Raw genomic sequence first — 18799 nt, 5'->3', positions numbered from 1 at the left:
AAAAAAAGCATGAAATTGTCTCAATAATTATTTAAAACTGGTAATTTTGATAGCTTCAATTGGGTAAGCTTTATTATCAAAATAAATTTTACAATTCCTTTTATTTTCTCGAATGGGGCTAGCTGAAAATTTTGAATTACTTCTGGAGCTCCCATTATGTTTCTATTGCAGAAATGCTTTCAAATGACATGAAACCTGCTGTCTGGACTTGTGTGGGATTCTTCCCTGTGACTTTCCTCCCATAGGTATATGCACCCACACCCCTGCATGGGGAGGGATGGAGCCAGATCTGGGAAAAGATTTTGGCCACTGAGTCACCTCCCTCCTACCCTATCCCATGCTGCCACATTCAGTGGCAGAATCCCAAGGAGCTTGAAGATTCTAAATTTGCACCTATACTTGCAGATTATTATAAAAGTATATTTGTCAAGGTAGAAGAAGCAATTTAAGTGAATTTTAACAGTTTGTCAGTGTGAGTCTAACTTAAATATTTAGATATATGGTTTGGGATGTTCATTTATACTCACCCAAAACCTACATATTTTAAGGGTTAATTCAGATTTATAAGTATCCTAAATTTCTCTTGATCCCTCTCATCATATTCTCTCTCCATCTCCTTTAAATTCCTCCCTGCATACAGACCATCCCCCAAGTTCTTCCAGAGAAGAACACAGTGTTCAGCAGACTTGTTTAGCAAACAAAGCATGAATTGTGTCTGACAACTCCAGTTCTGGACCAGAACACATTAAAACTCATCTGTTTTGGAAACTCAAATCCTTAGCCTTCTAAGAGTTCCACTTTTTCTTTATAGATGTGGGAAGCAGTCAGATTAAGGACATCTGCCAACCCAAAACCCTTCAGAGAAAGATAAAGAAGTAGGCCCACCTAGAGTCCACTTGTCTGGAATCTAAAAAATGGGTGAAACAGATACCTGGAGGCAGTGTTTAAGTTCAGAGGGAGATAAGAGATCAATATGGGGAGTGAATGACCTCTCTTGCTTTTACTTTTACTCAAAAGGAATTCAGAGGAGAAAGCAAGGTGACAGCATACTGTTAGAAGAGACCAGAAATCTGTCTCCTATAACAAGGGATGATTCTTTTTGATGCTTTATAAGTTAAAAAGGTCAAGAAACTCTGTGGTTTGTTTTTTTAAAACATCTGTTAGCTGTGTACACACACAGACTGCCAAGGCTAAAGAAAGTTACTTAAAAGTGGATGCATCTTCCGTAGTTCTCAGTTATCAAAACTGAGAGTAGAAGGAGCCTTTGAAGTCATTTTTTCATTTCCCACACTCACAGATACTACAAAAGACTTAGAGAACCTGTGACCATTGTAAATAACAATGTATCTTCCTTTCTACATCTATACTACCTCTCATTCCTCCTGCTCGCTCTTCTTACCTTTTATTACAGAGTTCAGCATATAAGTAGGTATCAGTTACTAGTACTCCTAAGTCACAGGTCAAAGAATGACTTTGGAGTAGTGTATTAAAAGCACTCATATTCACCCTCATCCCCAAGTGAGGGTGGCATTGTTGGCAATGGAGAACAATGAGTATTTTCAACACCATGTCCACTTATATTCAAACCCACTCAGGCACAGCCCAGAGCTCCCCAAATAACCCAACAAACTGAAAAGACTGCTTTTACTTTCCAGGGCAAGCTATATGCTTTAGGGGAAGAGATATAACTCACGTCCATCTGCTCTATAATAGAGCTCAGAGTAAGGGAATGAAATCAAGACAATATTTATCCAGAGCCTAATAGAAAAAGTCATCTTTAGTTAATTCTTAAAATGAAGTAAACGTGGTACATTACTACACTCAGCAACTGGCAACTAATACTGTGGGCATTTAGGATCAGACCCAATTTAAACCAAAACCCCAAGACACATTTTGTTTTATAAGACCACGTGTCACATAAAAGTACAACCAACGAAACACAATTGTCCATCTAACGAGACAGAAAACTCCAATTTTGTTTTCCTATTTTGTGTATTTACAAAGTAAGCTTGAAGATTCTTTAAAAATAGGTATCCCAAGGGCCACATACCAAGGAGCATGATTGTTGGCAAAGGCTGGGGGCCTTGAGGTGATGGAAGGTCGTCACAAGTGAGTACAGGGAAAGGATGGTAGGAACCCTGGTAACACCACTGTGAGACCACACTTTCTTCACTTGCAGCTCTGATTGTATTTATATTATAAAAGTATAGTAATGACCATATTGTATCTGGACACAACATGTACTGAACACAGGGTTTTGATCTATTAGTGTTCTTACATCTTCCTTTCTCTCTCATACTTCCAGCTATAACAAACCAACAGCAAAACAGGAAGAAAACACACCCTAAAACTGCTATTGGGGGGCCTCCCTGGTGGTATCCATATTAAGTCACAGCGCTATCACCACTAAGGCCTGAGTTCGATCTCTGGCCAGGGAGGTGACCCACATGGCACAGCAGACTTCTCCTGTCTCCCCGCTGCTCCCCTCAGCAGTGTCTTTCAGTAGATCTGCCTGTTCTGCTCCCCACTCTGTCTCTGGTGAATCCTCTTACATAACCCCGCCACCCCCTGCACCGCTGGTCTACACCCCAGTACTTCTATGCATAAAAACAAATAAATCTTTAAAAAAAAACAAAACAACCAACTGCTATGGGGGGGAACAGGCAAACACAAATTTCATCCCTGCACTTGTAGAGCTTTTAACACAGACCTCAGCACACCAAGCTGACGTATTAGTCTGCACCTAGCTTTAAGTGGATTTCCTCAGCCAGTAAATTTTGAAGTAAAAACTTTCAAATTACTCCCTTCAGCAAATTATTTAACTCTACAAAAGGGAAGAGAGATTAGGTTTTTACAATAAACCGAAGGGTTAAAATGCATTAGAATCATGATTCCAATTTCCCTACCTATACTAGGTAGATACATAGGTTATAAAGCAGATCGACCACAGTTCCTCAAGCTTATTTCATCTGACCTCCAGAAAACCATTTAGGGGAAGGGGCTCCTCAGAAAATGAAGTGAACTCATGTTTTCCAAGGGAAAGAAAGAAAAAGCCCACGTTTTATGATATGAAATTTGAAAAAATTAAACACCCAAATGCTGCCAAATCTCACGTACCCTTAAGCACCCATCTCCCACCTGGGCCGCTGTGTCAGGATCACAACTTTATCTTTTGTCCTTTGTCAGCATTTATTCAACCTACTCATATTCAGAAATTTATCTACGAAGTTCTCTCTGTATATACTTAGGAAATGAAACTACATACATAGCAAGATGACTATTTGGAGACATAAACTGATTTGGTTTAGGTCCATCTAAATCTTTAGTAATTTGCTTCTAGGAACTAAGAACAAAATAGGAAAAAAGTTGATTGTGAAATAAAATAACAGTATGGGTAACAGTACTATTTTTAAACATAAGTCAGCTGTGCTTAAAAGAGGGCCACACATCATATTCATGTAAAGGCCACTGATTTGATTGACTCAATGAGTCTAACAGAAAAATCAATATTATTTTCTGGAGTTATTATTCACCACAAGTGGGTCAATTAAAAAAAGATTCCCCAGGTGATTCAATTTCTGTTTCATAGTAACAGCCTATGCTTAACTTGTTTTTTTACCCCGTGGGGGGACATGCTAATACACTTTGGAAATTATTAGGCTTCAATATTCAGTAATGAAGAACCTGCTAGAGTCTGGAGCTGTAAGTCTAGCTCGCGGTGGAGTCCCTGCTTTCCATTAATTATGGAAAAGCAGGTTCCCTAATGGCTCAGAGCGGCTGTATCTTGGAGGAGAGCTGCCAGGCTGACTGAGCTCTGTAATACTCACTGAGTTAGCTTTCAAGAGAAAGAATGCTTTTATTTGATTACCAAAATAATATGTTCATTTTATTAAGTCAAACTATAAAAGCTCATTAAGAGGATGTCAACAGTCTCTCCTGCTTCCTTCCAAATCCCATTCTTTGAAAATAACCAGTGTCCAGTGTTTGGTAAATATCCTTCCAAGCTCTTCCTCCTTATAAAACACATACATGCCTAAGCAGAAGATTACCCCCCCTCCTTACTTTTTGAGTGGGATTAAATACATCACACACATTGCCTTCTATGATTTGTTTTCTAACCTAATAAAAACAATTTATCATTCTAAGTCAGTACATAAAAATCGAAGCTGCTTAATACACAAGGGTACAATGCACCACGACTTATTCTGCCCCTCTGCTGGTGGACCCTAGCAGTATTCCCAGCATTTTTATTTTTGCTAGAAATAAGTCAGCATATCTGCTTGTGCATCCATGGTTTTATTTAGAAGTACTTATTGGTGCTCACTGCCTCATTCTTAATTCTGAAATCCGAAAGTCACTTAAAATGCAAATTTTTTTCATTGATCCGTGTGGTAGCAAAAGCTGACTGAACTGATGTGAATATTCATTGCTTGTGCTTAGAAACAGAAATGTGTTTGCTCATGAAAAGTGCTATCCCGAGCCTGTGGGAGTATTCTGTAACACACAGTGTCTGTACCGTGTCATCTTCAATCATCTGAACATGCCCAAAATCTGACACACAAACGGCTCCGAGTTTTGGATAAGGGACTATAAACCCATACTTCTAAAAGTGTAACTGATAGGTTCAAGAACATATGATTTAAATTTTAATATATACTGCAAATTTGCCAAAAAGCAGTAGATATTCATACCTCCTGTGAGCCAAGCAGGAAGGGCTCCTTCCCACAGCCTTGAGAGCCACCTTCCCACTGCTGCTAGTCTGACGGGCCAGAAATGGGATCAGGTCATTTCAATTTCTAAGTCTCAGTAAAATTCACCTTTCTGTGAAGCGAGAGCAGTATTTGCCTATCTTTTTGGAAATGCTCTCACACCCTCTGCTCATTTTTCTGAAGGGTTGTTCATCATTCACTCCCAGACACCGGCACACTCAGCTGCACATACCGACAGTTCGGCCCACCACCTCGTTTTTTTTCCCCACTCTCTTACAGTGACCTTTGCCACACACCAATTTGTAAATTTTTTTTTTTTAAAGATTTATTTTTATTTATTTATACAAGCACTGGGTACAGTCAGAAGTGCGGGAGGGTGAGAGAATTCACCAGAGCCAGAGCAGGGAGCAGAGCAGGCAGAAGGACCGAAGCACACTGCTGAGGGGAGCAGCGGGCGGCAGGAGAGGTCTGCGCGCCATGTGGGACCCTCCTCTGGTGGCCGGGGGGCAGCCGGGGATCGAACCGGTGCTGCAGAGGCTGCAGGCAGCTTCGCAACCCAGCGCTCAACCGCTGCACCACCGGGGAGGCCCCAATTTGTAAATTTTTATGAGCTTAAACTTAGCAGTATTTTTCCTTGTGGACTGCATGTTTTTCATATTGTTTGAGAAGATCCTCTTATTCTATCCTGAGAGGTACAAATTTTTACATTTAGATTTTTTTTTTATATGCAATGTTAAATAGAGTTCAAACTATTTTTTTTTTCTGGTGGCTAATTATGCCAACACCATTTATTAAATATAAAGCACCCTTTTCAATATCCATTCAATTTAAATAAATTTCATATGTTAAGTGAAGAGAGAATGAAGAGAGAAAGTTAAGTGCTATTGAAATGAAACAAAAAGAAAAGCTTGGGTAAAAACAAGTTATATGTACTTTGTGTCTCTTTCCTTTTTATCTAAGAGAATTTATGAAATCAAGTGCCTGTGTTTTTGTTCTTCCTAAAAGCCCATCTTGTGGCTTTGAGGCAGCAGAATGCTTTGAAAAATGATTAGTTTGACAGTGTTAACTTTTCTCTTTAGACTAACAAATCTTAGGAAGGGTATCAAAAGCTTTCTAAAAATGTGTATTGAGTGCACTTTCTCTCAAGAAACATTAGGTAAGTCACTGAGTGAGAGAGAGACATCAGTGAGAAATTTCCACCCAAACTTTGATTCCTCTAGTGAAGGTTTTACTGACTTGTGAACTTAACCCTACCACTCTGTTTTAATATTTCTGCCTTAATCAAGGCATGACATAGGGCAACCTCTACATGCTGCAATAGTTATATATGAAAGCAAAACCAATTTGCAGAAGGCTTCAGAGCTTGCCCCCAGATGCAGAGGGAAAGAGTGTCTTTGGCCCCATGTTCCTCTTGGCCTTGTCTGTGGTTGCAGTGGCATGAGAAAGATTTTAATCACTAGGCCTGCTGCAGAGTTGCTGGGAACATCTACCCTTCTGAAGGAATGACTCAACGCCTTCAGCACTCACCCTACCCTCCACACCCCAAACTTTACTGCCCTGTAAGTGAACTCTCTTCAGTGACTTGTTTCTTGGTGCAGTGCTTTCCCCCCATGGCTCCTTTACAGCTCCTGAAATGAACCCACATGATCTTACACACGTTCTGCTCCAAGGTTAGGCAGTCCCGCAGCCCCATTCCCAGTGAGCACCTGCAGGGCCTTCCGGGAGGCTCCCAGGGCAGGTGTGCACAGTCCTTTCAGCACTTGAGCTCAAATAAATAGAAACTATCCCACCCTAATCCTAATCACCACAAGTGACTCCCCATACAAGCGCAGCAGGCATGTCACCTCTTATGACTATAAAACAAAAATAAACACATATAAATTTTACTTGGATAAAAATGAAAATTTACAGGCACAAAAGGATTTGAGTAAAACTTCTATGGAAATGCTGCAGATGATAAAAAGCAGATAACTACACCGAAGCTACGACATAGGCATCATTTTTCCAAAACAATAGTCAAGGAAATAGAGATCACTTATAGACATATTGCTGTGAAAGTATTTCCTCAAATGAGATTTTTATTTTAATCCCTCTTATAAAATTATTCAAACAGGAGGCAATAACTGGTCACCGAATTTGTGTAAAGTTAACCCTTGGTAAGGTTAGCCCTATGGATATAACAGTCCACAAGACAGAACTCTTGCCCACAGGAAGGCGGAAGCGGTCCTGCAGGGTCGCTGGGCCCAGTAAGTATCTCATATGTGAAACCACTCCAAATCTCAAGACAGTTATGTGGAAACAGCAGACTACAGTGACCCTGCACAACTATATTCATGAAAACAATGAGTCATAAGCAAAATAATCTGTCGTTTTGTTCCTCCTTTATTAACTGGTAAACTAATTGTCAAAAAGAGATAAGAAGGTTATGTTATAGCTAAAACATAGCTCTCTTCTGAATGGCTTCTTTACTCAATTTATCCATGACTACAATTCTCTCATTTCCTGACTAACAGATTTACCCCTGGTTAGCCAGTTTAATCTCAATACTATCCAAGAGATGTTTAATATTAAACACCACACTAGAGGCACAAATAACAAAAATATAAAGAGATGATTTCTGTAAAAGGTGGGAAACAGGATAGCAAAGGAGAGAAAACCCACACAGTGTTCTTGGATAAAATTCCAGTCAAGTCAAACAAGGATATATAGAAATGAAACCAGATAACATCTCTAGCAAGGATATCAGATTACTAAGGGAGAAAGCCCAGGAGAGTAACTAAGGCAGGGAAATGTGCTTAGACATAAGCAGGTTAGCTCACCTAACAAATGGACCAGGCATATTTGGGAGCTAAGTAGAAAAAAATTCAACACTCACAAGTTTACTAGGTATAATAAAAGTCTGATCCTAGGGCTGAACTATTCATTCACTAAACATTTATGAGTTCTTATTAAGTACAAAGGTGTATGACACATACAAATGTGAACTTGGCATGGTTTTCATCCTCCAGGAACTCAAAACTCTTGGAAGCAAAGCTGCTATAATATAAAGCAGAAGATGAAAACCTACAGGAAAAAAAGTACCAAGAGTGTTTACAAAAGAGAAAACTCGCTTTCATCTAAGGGACATGGACAAGAGTTCAACAGGCAGATGGGGAATGGAAGAGGGAACGCTGACTGCTCTCAAACTAGCATGCATTGTCTGAAATGCAGATTCACGGGCACTGTCTCCAGAGTTTCTGATTCAGCAGGCCTGGGATAAAGACCAGGCATCTCTGTTTCCAGTAAACACTCCAGGTGATTCTGATATAGTCGTTTCATGAATCCTATTTTTAGAAACACTGACTTGCAGGGCAAAAACTGTGGGGTGCACTTGGGAAACAGTAAGCAAACTCTATTGTTAAGTTCCAGAAAGAACCTCTGTGGTTGTAGAGGATGCTTCAAAACTATTCAGAGTGCCTGGAATCCCAAAGGAAGACACTACTATTTACCTATGAAAAATCCTGAGTCAGCAAGTGAAATAATCTATTGTAGGATGCATAGATTTAAGTATCACATAAATCAGATGACATTTCCTCTTCCTTTATTGTGCTTCCTCCTGCCCTACCCACAGTCCCCCAAATACATGTCTCTTTGTGGGACAGAAATTTTGAAACTTGAGAAAAGAACAACTATTTGGAAAGTCAGACTTTCCCTAAGGTCCTCTTATTAATTATAAGTCCCAAAGACATCACCAGGGAGGCAAGGGTGGGCCCTAATTTGAAAGGCCACTGACAAATTTCCTGCCTGCGCATCCTCCTCCTCACACACCCATGGGACATGACAACAGCGTGTGACTCCTCCCACTCAAGGCTCCAGTACTATGGAGAGCAAGATCAAAATCACAGGCACTCTTAGGAAAAACAGAAACCTTTGCAGGTCCTTTAGTTTTCAAGTTATGTGTGTGTGTTTTAGGAGTTCCAGAGTCAGCCGTGTCTCTCTGACAGGAGGCAGTGGGGGGGGGGGGGTATCTGGGTCTCCATCGTCATCCTCACACGACACCAAAGTTACTTCACAAGTCCTTGGTACTCAAGTTTCCAAGTCTTAAGTTATGATGACACTTCACCCCCACCAACTACAAAGGAGGCATCTGTTGGCCCTCTCACGTCACGCTTACTTCGCCTGAGAGCTGTGGGGTTAAAAGTTAGTTCCCACTCAGAACTGCAAAAATCTATACATACTAGGTACAACATTAAACTTTCAGAGTTAAGTAAAACTTGAAAGACTACAGCAAAGAGCTCAACTAAAACAAACAGAAGAACGAGTTGGCCAGAGCACAACAGCCTCGCTGGAATCAAGCCCAGGCTTCTGAAGATTCTCCTCCCTTATTATTTAGGCGGGAAACCTTAGAGAACATCGTAAAGTGCCCCACAACTTCAACAGGGCAACTGCAATTTAATACAGCCTGGCTGGTACATAAATCTTTTGTTTCTTTCTCAGCTTCCACTTCCAAATGCGTTCTGTGAGGGGAGATGAAAATAAGCTGTTATTGAGAGGACCGAGGCTGGGAGCCGATGCCAAGAGGAAGACCAAGGGCCCCCCAACGCCAGCGCCCCAACATGGGGTCAAGGCGTTCTCCTGTGAGCCAATGATCAGGGAAGGAAATGGGGGTCTCATGAAACAGAAAACTTCCCAAGAGGATCAAAATCCCATCTGAAAAGCAAAGCTGTATGAGACAGGCGCGCCCAAGGTTGGGAATAGTTAACTATAAGAGGGGCATTTCGTACTGTCTATGAAATTCCTTAGCCATTTGGCAAGCCTCAGCCCAAATCCCAGCGGTGGAAATTCCTTCCCAAGGTTAACTCGAGCCCTGAACAGCACTTGAGCTGATGAGAACACATCAGCGATAGCTGTCCTCAGCCACTGGCAGCTCTTGTTTGCTTGTAATATTTTCTAATGTGGCCTAGATTTTTCAAAGAAGCTGAAATTTCTAAGTACTGCAGTCTCAGACTGGCAAATGAGTCGCAAAAAATATTTTAGTAAGCTACTACTGATTCCACTATGATAATGAATTGAAAGTGAGTTTCCAGGAACTATTAATCAAAAGAAAAATTTAAATCTCTCAACAAATACCTGGAGATCTGAACTTTTGGGAAGGGTAGGAATGAACATGAATAAGCTCTGGAATGCCAAGAATCCCAAAAGAACAGGGTGGAAAATAAGGTCATTTGTTTTCCACTCCATGGGGAGTAAAAATGTAGAAAATGCAGCTTTCTAAGAAGAAAGGTACTTGATAAGTGCCAGGCATAATTATGAGTCTCTCAATGCTTATTCCTCCGTAACTGTCATTCCAGCACACCCACATACTTGCACACCCAACTCAACCTCATTGCTTCTCTCCCGCTGCTTTTAAGTCCTCACCTCCCCCTTGTTCCTTTCAGTTAAAACAAATCTGACACCTAATCAGAGCTCAAATCATTTCTTTCCCAAGTATTTAATTTACTTTTCCATGACCCAAAGGTACTCTTTACCTTATTTTAGGTTACATTATACTCATTTTATATCACAGCCTTGAAGACTCAGGAGCACCCATTATCACCTAAGTTCCCTGAAATTGATCTCTAGATAATATGCGATGCATGTGACTGGCCAACCACCACTATAAGGGAGTTCTGTGCCCTTGACATAGGCGCCTTGAGCACAAATTATGCAAAAGGGTTCCACTGTTCAAACCATGTTTTGGATGCTGTCTGGGACTTTTACAGTCTTTTCACTTTTTACTTTTCATTATTCTTAATGGTGGGAAGAACAATGCAACAAATATTTACTAAGGGAGCTGCTCAATATATACACACATGTTATACGTTTACACTGAAGGGGGAGGGAGCGCACAGATGAAGAAACGCCATCTGTACTCTCACGGACTTTGTATAGATGGCAATTTTAGATGTTTCAAATGTTGATTATAAAATGTATAATAAATAAGTCACAGAAAGCTAACAATTCAGGACAGTAAAAGGTCACATGAAATAACCAGCAGCTTCAAAAAAATCAAAAGTAATTACAAATATGCTGCAATGGGTGGGAAGGGTTCACTGGGTCAGCCAGGAAGGGTGGGCAGCGAAAAGCGAAAAGGAAGACAGGCCGCACATCCCGTGAGCGGCAAGACAACGCAAGGTGTGTTTGGAGAATGGTGAAAAGATTCCGATTTTATTTTGAAGAAAATCAAAAACTTAGCAACAAAATCTCTCTTGGATAACAGGGGGTGGGAGACAAATATCTCACAGTAGCAGGTGTTAAAAAAGAAATTGGTTTAGAGGCTTTTTTTTTTTTTTTTACAAAGAGCAACACAACAGTATCTTAATCAGTTACTCCCACCCTATAAGCCAAATTCCCTTGGCCTACCTCCTCCGTGCTCAAAGCAACAGGGCAAAACCAGAAACCTTTTGTTGTAGTATAAAATTTCAACATCTGTCACTTTAAACAAATGGATGAACAAACAAATAATAAATGTATGTATTTCCTCAGAAAGAGAAAATACCCATGGGGAAAAAATATCTTTTGATTAAAACACACACAAACTTTGAAACACATATCATACACAAGAAAGAGCGCTTGAAAAATAAAGACAGCAGACATTCGGAAAGGTAAAGTAGAAAAAAACCCATCAAGAAGGAGGGCATTAAATAGAAAGAGGAAACTGGAGCACTAGAGAATAAACAATGAAGTCCTGACAAACTAATGCGGTGGGTGAGAGGACAGAGTGAGTGGGGAGCAGAACAGACGGACTAGTTCAAACACACTGCAGAGGGGCGCAGCGGGGAGACAGGAGAGGTCTGCTACGCCATGTGGGCTGCTCCCTGGCCAGGGATTGAACTCCTGATAACACCACTGAGACTAACCCCTGCCCCGCCAGGGAGGCCCTCTGGTGTTTTTTTAAAGCTCACCTTAAAAAGAAGTAGAATAGTATAGTACTTTTTAAATAGTAACCGCAGAAGCTAGAAAATAATGGTGGACCAGCTTCAAAATTCTGAGGATTAGAAAACATTATTTTAGAAAAATTCCTTCCTATTCAGAAAAGCCAAAGTACCCATCATAAGAGAAAAAACATTTTCAGATATAGAAAGTACACAACAAATTTGTCTCCCACGTTCCCTGCCTAAGAAAGAATCTAGGAGACATTTATTTTAAAATACTTAATAAGAGGGAGTAAACCAAGAAAGAAGAGATGAGGCAGGAAAAGCAGGGGTCCAACACAGGAGGGATCACGGCCAATTAGCAGGAAAATGATGACAGGGGATCCCGGGACAACAGCTGTGTAGCAAGGACCTCCACTGCTTCCTGGAGGGCAGGAGAGTTCAAGAAAAAGGTGTGGCAAAGAGTCAGAATCTGTCAGAAAGCTGAGGCACACTGGAGGGAAAGAGAACCACCGTGTGAAAAGAGGCTGCTGATGTCCAGCTAGCGCCACACCTAAGAGCCTGAGCTGTGAACCTCAGCTTCATGCGCACAATAACGTCAGCCCGCGATGCTGACTGAGCCAAAAATGGACGCCTGTACACTGAGAGGCTGGGGAGTCAGGGGCTGTGCCTGTGTTGTGGGGCAGAGGAGCGTGGCCAGTGCAAAAGAGCTAACTCGGCATCTTCCACAGAATCAGGACAACATACCGTATCAATTAATGAAAACATTTACAGCAGAGTGTGTGTGTGTGTGTGTGTGTGTGTGTGTGTTGAAGGAAAGGGAAAAGCAGAGGGAGAGGAAAATACTATAAAGAGCCCAAAGACTCAAAAGTGGTTGCCTAGGGAACAGGACTGGGTGTAGGGATGGGCTACAGTCCCAGGCCTCTATATCTTATTGGTCCTTCTGCTTATTAAAATTGAAAAAATTCAGTAAAGGAAAAAGTTTTAATTTTTTTTTAAATTACAAAGCAAAATAAAATCCAAGAAATATATCAGACCACAGGCAAGAAAAACATAGAAGGTGAATTGAGATGGGAAAGTGAACACAGCTCCTCAAAGCTCCCAGGAGTGCGCCCTGATGGGGGGGGGGGGCGCGGCGCGGGCAACGACTGAGGGGTGGTGTGGAGGGCTGGGGAGCAGAGAGAAAGGAGGATGGGCTGAAAAGCCATTTACAGACATAGAATCAACAGACATGGGGGTGGAGGACGCTAATCAAGGGCCTCTGGAAAAACTACCGTACTAGGCATCGCCCCAAATAGCCTTCCATCTGTGAAATTATTTACTTAGTCCACGAATGCTGGCTCTTTGGAAGCATCATATTTCCCTATAAAATTAGAAGCATTTTGACTTTCTTTTCATTTAGGTTTTAGTTTCTGATTATGAAATACTCAAGGAAAATGAAGAAGTAATAACCATCTAATAGCCACTATCTGGCTTTCTCAAATGTTAACATTTCTACCATACATACCTTTAATTTCTTTAAAAGAAATTACAAATATAGTTGAAGCCATTTTCCCAATAGGAAAACCTAATCCCATCCCCCCGAAAACCCCCCAGGGAGTAACCATTGACCTGAATTTGACATTTAACATCTTTATCTACTTCATCTCTAAGATGAGAGCACTGGTTGGCATGGATTCCAATTCCCCTTTCTGTTCTAAAACACTAGGGTTAGAGTAGGGGAAAGTTCTTGATGTTCTGTAATAAAAGTACAGAAGTCTACATTTCCATGAAATATGCAAAAATACTTCAAAATCATCTCAAACCTTAAAAACTGATGCAATCTTTCAGCATAAAATCATAGTAACTATTACAGCAGTGTCGGTCCAAATATTAATGTCAATACATAGGTCACAGAAAGGCCTACATTTGAGAGTCTCCTGAGGCTTCCAGTCACAGCACCAGGAGCTCCAAGAAACACGAGTGTTTCGCGGTCATTCTCGCTGCTTGTGTAACTAACTCAACGCAGCGCCAAACTGTCCGGCTTTTCTTTTTTGTTATTCTCTGCCAGGGAATCACAGCAAACATTCTTTTAAAGCAATGTACAATACCAGTTTTGTCTTTAAAATGGCCTTGATTATGCAGGGAAGTGCTTTTTATTGCTGCTCAACCCTTGAGTACGTATCTTTTTTACCTTCTGAGAGATGACGTGGGAAGAAGTATACCTAAATACAGCAGCAAGATTAAGGTATACTTGGGTATATCTGAAGAAAATAGAATTAATTTGAGTTGTGAGCAAACTACTATTTGCATGGAGTACCATTTTTACTTGAAAGGATAACAGAAACTTTTCAGACTTAGATATTTGGCACCCATTCAGGGAAAACAACTGACAGTGTGTTACCAACAAGGATTTTGAACTTTCAATTGAATATTAAAATTTTGGAAAACTTGCATCCATAATGAGTCTGACAAATTCCCAATATTTAAAAGATTTTTCTGATGAAACCAGTGGTGATAGTTAACAATTGTGATTTCTTGAAATTGCATAATGAAGAGCATTAAACATTAGGGATTTCTAAATTACACAGTAAACTAGAATTTTCCAAATGACCAATATTTCATGCAGTAAAGTAACACATGAGCAAAGATCCATTCAAAGTGCAAAACAGACCTAACATAAAATAATTGAAAAGTTCAGATAGGGCTTTAGATTCCACATTGGAACCAATATTCAAAAAATGGCTACTTGTCAAGTTTTTGTAAAATAGCAAAGAAGAATATCCATAATTATCTGAAAATGCAATTAAAATACTCTTTTCTAATCACATATCTGCACAAATTTCATAATAAACACTTATTGGATTATACTTTCTGGATGTTAAAAAGTATAAATACATAATTACTACAGTTAATTATAATAATTTAATCCCTGATCATCATTTAAAAACAAATGAACAATTCATTATTTAATTAAAAGTTATAGTCTTCTGAAGTTAGCATCTCATGTTTGTAAAAACTGTACAAATATCAGAGGTTTAATTCACAGAATCAAGGTTGATCACTGCTCCCCAAAAAAGGTAAAGAACATGAAGATGGTAAATTCTTGAAGGAGCAGCTCCTTTTCATTTAGCATGTGATTCCTGAAACCCTGTGCAACCATCACCCAGATGGCATGATGTCAGTAAATTTAAATGTAAGTCCTTAAATTTATGAGGGAATGTTTTTTCATGGAATAAACTGAGCTTTTATAAATTTCAAAGGAAATAATTTTTTTCATTCTTTTATTTTTTACATTATTGTTCATTTTTAAACAATTTTTGCTCAACCCCCCCACCTCAGGTGGAGTCCCTATAAAATTTCCTTCACCAATTCACCCCTGCACCATCACCTCAGTCCCCTGTGCTCCTCCCTCCCTCCCTCTGATCCCTCTCCCTCCTCCTCCCCTGCAGGATGGCTCTGATTTATAATTGTTTGTTGTTGCTTTGTTGTGTTTTGTACTGTTATTATTTTTTTACACTGATGTCTTATTGGGTTCCCCTATATTCCTGCTATAAGTGAAACCATCCGATATTTTTCTTTTTCCTTCTGGCTTATTTCACTGAGCATCATTCCTTCTAGCTCCATCCACATTGCTGTGAATGGCATGAGTTTATCTTTTTGATTGCTGAATAATATTCCATTGTGTATATATGCCACATCTTCTTGATCCAGTCATCTATTTTTGGGCATTTGGGTTGTTTCCAGGTTTTACCTATTGTGCTGCGATAAGCATAGGGGTACCGGTGGTCTTCTGAATCAATGTTTTTGTGTCCTTTGGGTAGATCCCTCGGAGTGGAATTGCCAGGTCATATGGTAGCTCCATTTTTAGTAGACTGATGAACCTCTAGAGAGCTTTCCATAGTGGTTGGACCAGTTTGCACTCCCACCAGCAATGTAGGAGAGTTCCTTCTTTACAACATCCTCGCCAACATTTTGTTGCTTGTTTTTTTGATATGTGCTATTCCTACTGGTGTAAGAATGTGGTTTTGATTTGCATTTCCCTGATTATAAGGGATGCTGAACATTTTTTCCATATGCCTGTTGGCCATTTGCATTTCCTCTTTGGAGAAATGTCTTTTAAGTTCTTATCCCATTTCTTGACTGGATTGTTTATTTTATTTTTGTTGAGTTGTGTGAGTTCTTTTTATATCTTTGTGATCAGTCCCTTATCCACTGAATGGAGTGCAAAGATTTTTTCCCAATCAGTGGGGTGTCTCTGTTTTGGTTACTGTCTCTTTTGCTGTGTAGCACCTTTTCAGTTTGATGTAATCTCAGGTGTTTATCTTTTCCTTGACTATCTTTGCTTTGGGTGATGAGTCTTTAAAGATGTTTTTGTGATGTATGTCTTGTAGTGTTTTATCTATATTTTCTTCTATATATTTTATGGCTTCAGTTGATTTTTGTGCATGGTGAGAGGTAGTAGTCTAGTTTCATTTTTTTGCATGTCATGGTCGTTTTCCCAGTACCATTTATTGAATAAACTGCCTGTGTTCCATTGCATGCTCTTTGCTCCTTTGTCAAAGATTAGTTGTCCATATAAGTGTGGTTTTATTTCTGGGCTCTCTATTCGGTTCCATTGGTCTGTGTGTCTGTTTTTGTTCCAATACCAAACTGTTTTAATTATTATGGCTTTGCAGTATAGCTTGAAGTTTGGAAATGTGATACCACCTTTCTCCTTTGTTTTCATCAGTAGGACTTTGGCTATTTGTGGTTTTTTTGTGGTTCCTTTTGAATTTCATCAGTGTTTGTTCTATTTCTTTGACGAATGTCATTGAGATTTTTATTGGAATAGCGTGGAATCTGTATGTAGCTTTTGGTAGGATGGACATTTTAATAATGTTAATTCTTCCAATCCATGAGCAGGGGATGTCTTTCCATTTCTTTGTGTCTTCTTCTGTTTCTTTTAACAGTGTTTTATAATTTTCTTTGTATAGGTCTTTCACCTCTTTTGTTAGGTTTTTTCCCAAGTATATGATTTTTTTGTTTCAGTTATAAAAGGGATGGTTTTCTTGATTTCGTCTTTTTCAGATTGATTGTGTATAGGAAGGCTACTGATTTTTGTGTGTTGATTTTGTATCCTTCTACTTTACTGAACTGGTTCATTATTTCAAGTAGTTTTTCTATGGAGTTTTGAGGGTTCTCTATGTATATTATATTGTCTGCAAATACTGATAGTTTTACATCTTCTTTCCCTATTTGGATTCCTTGTATGTCTTTCTCTTGTCTTATTGCCCTGGCTAGGACCTCCAGTATTATATTGAAGAGCAGTGGTGAGAGAGGACATCCTTGTCTTGTTCTTGATCTTAAAGGAAAGGCCTTCAGCTTTTTGCCATTGAAAATAATATTGGCAGTGGGTTTGTCGTATATGGCTTTTATCATGTTAAGTTAAGGTATGTTCCTTCTATCCTGAGAATTTCAAGGGCCTTCATCATAAATGGATGTTGGACTTTGTCTAATACTTTCTCAGCATCTATTGATATGATCATATGGTTTTTATTTTTCTTTTTGTTGATGTGTTGGATTACACTGATCGATTTTTATATGTTGAACCACCCTTGTGCCCCTGGGATGAATCCCACTTGATTGTGGAGTGTTATCCCTCATAGGAAATAATTTAATCTAATCAAACCCCTCTACTTTAGAAGTAACACCAAAATAACTACTTTTTCACAGATGCAAGTATAAAAAATAGGTTAAGAGAAGTGATTTAAAAAGAAATGTTCTTACACAAATATATCCAGTTAATGACTAATCACTAATGACATAAATCATTCACTTATGAGATCTTAAAAAACTTCCAGAGGGAGAGCTGATAATGTCCTCACTAATAATACCCTGAAAGTCACTTTATATACTACAGCTTTTTAACTCAGAACATTCAAGTAACATTCTGAAGAGGCACCCAATTCTGCATGCTCACCTTTGCAGTTCACTGAGTCCCCTGGCAGTTGGTAGGCTGGGGTTTTGCCTTAGGAAGTTTTGTTTTAAATTAAGATGAGTGAGGTCTTGGCTGTAGAAGAGGTTGGCAGGCAGATGCTCCAGGCTACAACACGAGAGGTCCACTGAGCTAATACGCTGCGATGCAACCTGGAGGGGGATAAACACACACTTCAATTTCAATGCCATCCATTTACCCTATAACTATTTTCTATGGATAGAAATAAGGTAACCCCATTTGGGAACACAGATGCACTATTCAAGTAGCGGGGCTAGTCAAAATATAAACCAGTAGATTATTTACTTAGTACTGCAATGAGTCAAGATTATAAAAGTAGAAAACAGTATCCTTGCCTGTAAGTTACTTACAGTAACCTAGTGGAGGAAATGGATCACAAAGAGCACAGATTATCCTATCAAATTCAGTGATAGAGAAATCTCCTACAGTAGGGGTTATGTTCCTAAAAACATCCATAGCGAGGGAATGTAGAGCTACATGATACAAGACTATCGAATAAGTTCAGTGTTGGGAAGCAGACTGATCTAGATTGAACCTATATGAAAACTCTGTACAGACTGATTTAAAGCAGCAAAAATAAAATCATTAAATCAAATAAAATCAATCACCTTGACACATCTTTAGTAATCATGGTAGCATCGAATAAGATTCCACTGCCCACCAGTTGCAAATTTTTGGCACTTCTCGCCCATAAAATTTCAGTGAGTTGTTAATATAGTCATTATGCTTTGCTTCATGAGGTTTTCTTTGTAAACTGATTTTAAGCCTAAATGTTTATCCACATACTCAAGGCCTTTCAGGTTAGGTGACTTCTACCACGCATGACCTGAGTTCAGGGTTCTGACCTCAGTGCATTCGGGAGACAGAAAGAGCACTGGGAAACCTGTATTTCCCAATGGTTCTCTCCAGTCTTCTGGGTCATGTGGTGCCAGTTTAATCTACAGTGCGCAGCTTCAGCCCCACTCACACACGGTGTCCCCACCTCCTCCCGGGGCCATGGAGCGCTGTGCTAAGATCTGTGCAGATTCTGCCTTATGCTCTTTTATCTTCTCAAAAGCTAAAGCAGAAACTCCACTTCTTATCTGTAATCAACTTGATGTCCTTTTCTATTATTAAACCCCAGTTGTCCCTCTCCTAATTACAGAAGGCAAAAGAACACGGCCGCCATGGAGTGTGGCTCTGCAGTAGCTGCAGACTCACAGTCGCTGGTTGACAGAACT

General features: G+C 39.7%; 1 protein-coding gene across 1 annotated transcript in view; it reads right to left on the bottom strand.

The window, feature by feature from the left end:
• Positions 1–18799, bottom strand: part of PHLPP1 (PH domain and leucine rich repeat protein phosphatase 1) — a gene marked incomplete at both ends in the record, with an annotated part of 193472 nt that overhangs the window by 50783 nt on the left and 123890 nt on the right. The window contains one exon of the mRNA XM_084252709.1: positions 17544–17710. Within this exon, the coding sequence (XP_084108835.1) occupies positions 17544–17710 (167 nt within the window). The remainder of the gene's footprint in view (positions 1–17543; positions 17711–18799) is intronic.

The sequence above is a fragment of the Talpa europaea genome (assembly GCF_964194135.1).
Source record: "Talpa europaea genome assembly, chromosome: 13".
In the NCBI taxonomy this organism is placed as follows: Eukaryota; Metazoa; Chordata; class Mammalia; order Eulipotyphla; family Talpidae; genus Talpa; species Talpa europaea.
This window is presented reverse-complemented; position numbering and strand designations above follow the sequence as displayed.